Source organism: Musca vetustissima, unplaced genomic scaffold (assembly GCF_032173495.1).
Source record: "Musca vetustissima isolate MV318-11 ecotype Yass unplaced genomic scaffold, APGP_CSIRO_Mvet_v1 utg70215, whole genome shotgun sequence".
Taxonomy (NCBI): Eukaryota; Metazoa; Arthropoda; class Insecta; order Diptera; family Muscidae; genus Musca; species Musca vetustissima.
This window is the reverse complement of record NW_026878333.1, coordinates 32,800-40,859: the sequence shown is the minus strand read 5'-3', so window position 1 is coordinate 40,859 and position 8,060 is coordinate 32,800. Positions and strand designations below refer to the sequence as shown.

At 33.2% G+C, this 8,060-nt stretch overlaps 1 protein-coding gene across 1 annotated transcript; it reads right to left on the bottom strand.

The window, feature by feature from the left end:
• Window positions 1-826: 826 nt before the first annotated feature.
• On the bottom strand, window positions 827-2,228 carry LOC133323121 (death-associated inhibitor of apoptosis 1). The gene has a single exon (XM_061532076.1). It carries the CDS (start codon window positions 2,226-2,228, stop codon window positions 840-842), a length of 1,389 nt encoding a protein of 462 aa, XP_061388060.1. The 3' UTR covers window positions 827-839.
• Window positions 2,229-8,060: the final 5,832 nt, after the last annotated feature.

Here is an 8,060-nt window from a genome sequence, read left to right as displayed (position 1 = left end):
TATGTTTTTAACAAAAGTGTAAAATATAAAATATGATCACATATGTATATAAAAATATAACATTCACTCAAGCTTGGCGTTAAACATTTCGAAAACAATCCTTGATGTGTGTGTGTTTTTTTTTGTTTGCTGTGGTTCAGTATAAGAAGAAGTGTGTGTATTTTGTTGGTAAACTATGTTTAAAATAAATGGAAATTTGTTTTTTGTTTTATTTATATGTATGTACGTTTATATATATAGTATATTACAGGTCTATGTTTAGTTACTACAACAAAGGACTTAATAATATTATTACAGATAGATTTTTATGATCAAAACAAGTATGTTTTTGTAGATTTTTTGTAATTTTCTTCATTCATGCCTTAAATGGATCGCGGGAGATTTCGTTTTCGAACAAAAATTGTCCATGGGTGGCCTATGTTTTTCTCTTTCAACGTAGTGTACTTTTTTGGGCCATCACGAAATCCCTCTTTTCTTATGATAAATAATTTCTTTCATTCCATTTCATTTTGTTTTGCTTTTTTCTTTTCCTTCCACACATTACTTAATTTTATAATTTTATATCAATATTCTTCCTCATATTTTTTCCATGCAAATTTAACGGCCAGTTAAGATTCATACTCTCCCTCCATGGGTGTTTGTACAAATCTCAACTGGCCGTTAAACTCGTTTAATTAGAACATATTTAGTACAAAGGCAGGTTATTATAAAATTAGTATGTACACAATGTTTGGATATCTCAAGGAGTCGGAGGACACAACATCTTATGGGTCTTAACTTTTTACAGCTTCTACACATTAATGTGAGATCTATCTCTACAGGTTGCTGTTGTTCTGGATCTAAGAGAAATAAACTCGCATTACATCGGCAAAGGGCTTGCGGCACATGGGACATTTTGTCACCGAAGAGGCGCACTTGGCACAGGCCACAACATGGCCACAGGGTAAAAACGCCGTATTGTATTCGTTGGCATAGCATATTTTGCACAACTTCTCCTCGGGTATTGATGTGCTGGATCGCTTTTGTTCCAGAGGCGACGTGACAAAAGCCGCAGTTTGGCCGGCAGGTGTCTGCTGTTCGTTGGAACAAGGTTGGGGGATTGAAGATGCTGCTACTTTTGTTGCAGTGGAATTTGTTTGTTGAATTTCCTTGTCGGCAGGACGTACTGCTGGCTCCCCCTCTTCTTCGGACGAGGACAGAGAGGACTCCGACGATGATTCCGATGAAGGTGCTGGAGTGCTGTTATTACTTGTTGGCTTTTTCATCAACTTATTTGCCACGGCCTCAATGAAGGCGTCACCTTTCATCAACTTTACAAAACGACATTTGCTCATCCACAAGGCATGCTGTTCCCAGGGTTCGTCATCATCATCCCAATCCTTAAGGCCACCACCACAGCTGAAACACTTGACACGATCACCCACACCGGTATAGAAGAAGCCAGCCTCTGCCAATTGTTCGGGTCTCTGTTTCATGTTTCTGGGCCATTCGGCAAAGGATCGTATACGGGCCGTTTCAATGGCATATTCTGGCACCTCGGGGAAAAAGGTGCCCCCTGGTGTCATTCCACTACCGCTACTACTGACGCCTGCAGCCATTAACATTGGTGAGGCGGGTGGTATATCAGCCATCAGGGGCGCTGGAATTGTGCCTTCGGCAAATGCATTTCTTCGGATTTCAATGTCATTTGCTCCACAAATGTCATAGCTAGGGGCGGGTAGGGTACGCTCTAAGAGCTCAGCATTAATGGGCACATTATTTGTGGTGCGTCGCCTTAAAAGCGGACAATTGGGCGACCAGCGCAGATGTTCAGGTACAGGTTGATCTTCACGTTCCCAGCGGCCAATTTCCACCTCACAGAAGTAGCATTTTGTCTTGTCCGATTCGCCCATATAGAACATACCGGAACGGGCCAATTCATTGCGATCCAAAAATTCCAATGGCCAATTTTCGAACGTCTTTAAGCGTTCATCTTCACGATGGAATCTATCGTCCATGGCATATCGTGGCGTCAGCTGGCCTATTTGCATGAAATCGTTATGCGTATTGTTGTCCGTTTCGTCCTGATTTAGAGATGTTGCGGCGGTTGCTTGTGTTGGAAATAGACGAAATGTTATAAAATCACTAATCGATAAAGTGGGTGCGGCGGCAACTGTTGTTGTGCCCGATGTTGGCCTAGGGAATAATGGCTGTGATGGCCGTATTTCGGTTGCTAAATCTCCAGGCATTTTCACAATTATTGTTGTAATCTTGTTGTTGTTGTTGTTTAAATTGGTTGGATGACAAGTGTTGACTGCTGCTTCTACTTGTTGTTGTTGCGTTTTTTATTACAAGGAATTCAAACTGTAATGGAACAGAAAAATAGAAATAATTACAAATCAGTTAAATGTGTGTGTATATGAAGACAAAAAGGAGTATAATAAACGATAAGAAAGTGTTGAAATATACGAGGATTGGAAGATAAAAAAAAAATTCTGAACGATAAGTAGATTAAATTTAAATGTCAAGTAATTGTAAATAAAAAATAAAAACATGAGAAAATTTATAACCATTTTGTTATTACAAAGAAGTGCTAAGGCAATTGACCGATAACAAAGATGTTAAGACGCAATTAAAATAGCTTCCTGCCCAACAAGGTTGAGGAGGGACACTTTGAAATTAGTTGGTAAAATATGTAGGGATGTAGGAATCAAGGCCAGAAATATAACAAAATGTTTTTTTCGCTTCTGCAGATTTTGTTTTGATTTCAAAATCTTCTGGGCTTTGATGGTCACCTTGCATTTATGAGGATAAAGCTTTGAAATTTTGCTATGATGTTTGTTATTAAAATATCAAATATTTTTAATATAGTTCCATGTTGAGACAAAGCGTCTTAATATAAAGATTCCGCTCCCTTTTCGGTATTTTGAAATCCCAAGCCACATCTTACAATCTAATTGCTGGTAATTTGGCATTTAAGGTTCTCGAAAGATAAAAGACCTGCTGGGATAAAACTTTTCAATACAAATTCATGGTTGAATAAAGCCACATGATGATCCATTACATATATTTTAAAGATCTTTGTTACAATTTTCTAATCGACTTGGAGGTTCTCATTTTTCCTGTTTTCAGAAAATAATAGACCTCCTCGTAGAAAATTATCCATGAAAATCCAGGTTTGGATATAGATCCCAAAATAAAGCTAAGATACAATTATAGGCATTTTTAAGTTCTATGCCGCATATTTGCCAATCGGAGCTGGCTGGAATTTAGTATTTCGTCGTACAGATCGCCTCGCAGAAAATTTTCAATATATCCAAAGGTAATGTAAAGCTATACCAATTTTAGTATAGATTCAAAACACGAAGTGATCGAATTTTAAAATTATTTTACTTGTTAAGTAAAGAAGAAAATCAAAATAATTTTGAAAGTAGTGAATAAATAATTTTGTGTACAAAAATAATAGAATTGTGTCGGAAATAAAAACATCTGAATTTACGACTCAAAATGCAATTTTTGGGACAAAAATCGATTTTTGGGAATAGTGATTGAAGAATTTGCCATACACTAGTCAATCTCACATATACACAAAGGGGTTCATCGGCATGACAGCATGATTTATAGTGTATGTGGCCCTTTAGAAAATGTTCCATATATACATAGCCGAAGATCATTTGGAGCAGGGCCATTCTTTTTCATGGTTCATAAACTTTTGGAACCGGTTAAAGTTGTTAATATATTTTTTTTATTTTTTACAATTAAATTTCAATTTAATTCCAGTAACGAATGTTATTTGTAGTCCTTTAGAGTTGAAGATATTGACCAAGAAAATTATATCTATATGAAATCAATTAATTGTTGTTCTAAATTGTCAAATACTAATCATTGTTTTTAATTGTTCTGAAGTTTTGAATTATCTAATATGTCATTACTGTATATGTATTTGAATCATTTTTATTTTTAATTAATGTTTTTTCTTTTTTTAATTATTTTGATTAATTCTGTTTAAATTCCACTTCAAATATTTCTCAGAATTGTTGCTTATTTGTTTTTATCACATCACAAACAAAATTGTTTACTAATATTAAATGATATTAGTAGATTTTTGTGGGCAAAATATTTATCAGTCTATGATAAGATTTTAAAATCCAGAATTTCACACACATGGGAGGAATTTTACAGTATTTATAAATAATTATTACGTTTTTATTTTTAATTTTTTTTTTTCGAAATGGAAAAACACTTCAAAATTTAATGACAAAATAGCAAATTACTATTTCGAAAATGTCGAATATATTATTTTCATTTGGCACAAGGGAAAGAGGAAAAAAATAGGCATTTCTCTTTTTATTTTTGGCGTTTTAATTGTATGGAAGAAATGCTCTCTCTCACACAACAGAGTTTCTCAGATGTCAGGGGAACAAAACTCACTACAAACAATTCAAATCACGCGCACTAGAGTTGTCGTGTATACTATAGAAAATATATAATTGTAATAATAACCACCACCACCATCATCATCATCATCGCCGCCATTACCACCTCCTGCTGTTGCATTATGATGAACCCCCTGAACAAATGCTGGGAAAATATTGATTTTTTTTTTACATTTTGTTTTATATAATTTTTATTCCAATTGCTGTTTTGAGTGGGAAATTTTTTTTGAAACTAAACTTTGAAATATGCAATCCATTTAATTTATAGTAGGTACTCCAAACTTCGTGTAAACGTTGTACGGTACGTGATAACCGAGACAGAGTCACATTTTTTCTTTATATTATAGATACACTTTCTTATCAAAAAATGTCTTCATTTTTTCATTACAAATTTTTTTAAATTACCGTTAAGATAACACAGGGCAGCACTTTTTTATATTGTTAATTGTTTGCAACACAGCATTTTATTTGTATTTTTTTGGTTTTAAATAAATAATTTAATTAAGTATAAGTTATGTAGTAGACTCTGTGAATAGAGTAGAGAAATAAAATTCTATTTTAGACTGGCTATACACGCGGCGTTTTATTCTTGTTGATACCACACGATGCCGTTCACTTTTACAAATGACGATGTCGACATTTGTTGTATGGAAAATTATATATCAAAGTCTGGTATTTCCACCACCACAAGCATACAATGGCCTCACGCGCTCTCTCTTACGCTTGCCTGTTCTCTCTGAATGTTGCTGCACTGCACTACACTACAAATACAGTGTATCTATCTATCTGTTATCTGCATTTTCATTAACAAAAACCAGAGTTTGTGGGAACAATCCAGGCGAATCGTACTCTCTCCCGTTTAATTTCGAACAAATGTTTTAGGGTTGCTGAGAGAGAGAGAGGAAGAGCTAAATGGAAACTAATTTTGTCAATGGCGTTTCTGTTTTTCGAAACGTATCTTAAATAATACGTATTTCGAAGAGAGTAAAAGATAGTATTTTGGGGTAGGTAGTTAGTAAAAAGATATTTTAGTTGTAAACAAACAACCCTCTGAAATGCTTAAATAGTTGCCAGACCTTGAATAACAGGTAAACGGGGATTTGTTTAGTATCTTATCTATATATTTTTTGTTAAATCATAATGATTTGCAAATTTTTGAAAAATTCAAATTACGAAATCAGTTTCACATGAAAAATAAACAAACTTATCAATGTTTTGGAAATGTGAAAAATAAAATTACAAATATACCGGAAATAACAAATTCCATATACGAGGGCATTTCAATAATGCCTTTACTCCTCCTCCCTTAAGTTATCATTTATTGATATAAACCATAACATTTTGAGACAGTTCGGACATTAAGATTTGGACTTGAAATCGGACGAAAATATATATGGAAGCTATACCCACATATGAACCCATTTCAATGAAACAGGTTATACTAATTATAGTACGTTTTATTCCTATCTATTGGTTCATAGTTCCCATATATTGGTTCATTGATGCGCCAATTACTTAAAATTAATCGATAATATATATATATATAGATCTGAACCGATTTTCACGAAACTCAGTACACATTATTCCAGACCCAATTCAGTACGCTATGCCCAATTTCGTGGAAAACAAAAATATATAGGGGCTTTGGTGCACCATTAACATTAAATCGGACGAAAATATAAATTACGAAATCAGTTTCACATGAAAAATAAACAAACTTATCAATGTTTAGTTATCAAATAAAATTACAAATATACCGCAAATAACAACTTTCATATACGAGGGAATTTCAATAATGCCGTGACTCCTCCTCCCTTATGTTATCATTTATTGATATAAACTATAACATTTTGAGACAGTTCGGACATTAAGATTTGGACTTGAAATCGGACGAAAATATATATGAAAGCTATATCCACATATGAACCGATTTATAGTACGTTTTGTTCCTATCAGCCATATATTGATTCATTGGTGCGCCAATTACTTAAAATTAAAATATATATATATATATTGGTGCACCATTTGCATAAAATCGGACGAAACTATATATGGGAGCTATATTTAAATCTGGACCGATTTTCACGAAACTTGGCAGACATCACATTAGGCTCAATTCAGTATGTTGTGCCAAATTTCGTGCAAATCGAAAGATATTTAGGGACTTTGGTACACCATATACCTTAAATCGGACGAAAATATATATGGGAGCTATATCTAAATCTGAACAGATTTTTCCCAATTTCAATAGGGTTCGTCCTTGGGCCAAATAAGTAGCCTATGTTAAATTTCATCCAATTCGGATCATAAATGCGACCTGTACTTTGTTTACAATTTAACATGGATGGAGAGACGGACGGACATGCATAAATCGACTTAGAAAGTGATTCTATGCATATTCTCAAAATGAACCATGTGTCTATCTCGTTTCCTGTTGCCTGTTACGAACATCTGCACAAAGACATAATACCCTGTACCATAGTGTGGTAAAGGGTATAATAATCGATATTTGGAAAAAAATTTAATTAAAAACATTAATTTTTTAAATAGTTTAATTAAGTAAATGTATATTAAGGCCAAATAATGTAAAAAAATACCGAAAATACATACTTATATTTAATATTTTCTATTTAAGTAATCGGTATTCGGTTATGCGTAATCGTTAAATAGTAAAACTAACATTATATACAGAAAGAAATGAATTAATCAATTGAAAGTAATCGATATTCGGTTAACTGTTATCGAAGTGCGGTGGTATATTTTAAAGGTTTTTTTTAGACCAAAAGCAATATTGGCAATATAAAGTTGTGTACACTAAATCGAATATATTTTCCATTTTTTTCATTAAGTAACCAGTAATTAATTAATTGTATTCCGTATTTTTATAACATGTATGAAATTCAATCTCATTTATTTAATACTATATATATTATATCCATCAAAAAATATTGTGTTTTATATGGTTACATATTATAGATATTTTATTATATCCATAAAAATAAAGTTTAATATGGACAACTACGTTATTCTATGTAATCGGTATTCGGCTAATAATTATCGTCATCTAATTCGTTAACCCGTTATATATATTTTAAAACTTTATTTAAAATAAAACAGCTTATGATTTCGAACAACCTAACACCGGTTACTTTAAAACGAAAATCTAATAATTGATATTTTATTTTGTTTTACTATGAGGATCTAATAATACCCCCATCTGTCTTCAAGAAAAGCAAGTGGCATCATTGGTCGGTTACAATAACTGCTGGTTGGTTGGAAGCGAGTCTCATCTCTTTCCCCACAACATAGAGAGCAAAAATAAACACACAGCAGCCTTTATCCCCATATACCCCATTGATTATAAATTAAAGGCATTAACATCTGTCATTGGCAGCTGCTACGCACATTGTACTCTCATTCTAACTAACTCTCTTGCTTCTCTCCATTAAAAAACTATGGTGAATACATACTATTTTCCGTTTTCGAAATCCATAGAGCGAGAGAGAAAGAGAGCTCATGTCAGTGCGCACGTTGTAATCTCATTTTTTAGATGATTGTAATATTGGAGTGTAATGTTTGTAAAGTACTATTAGTAGAGTACTCTATACTCACTACTAAAATGAAAAACTTTATTTAAATTTCGAA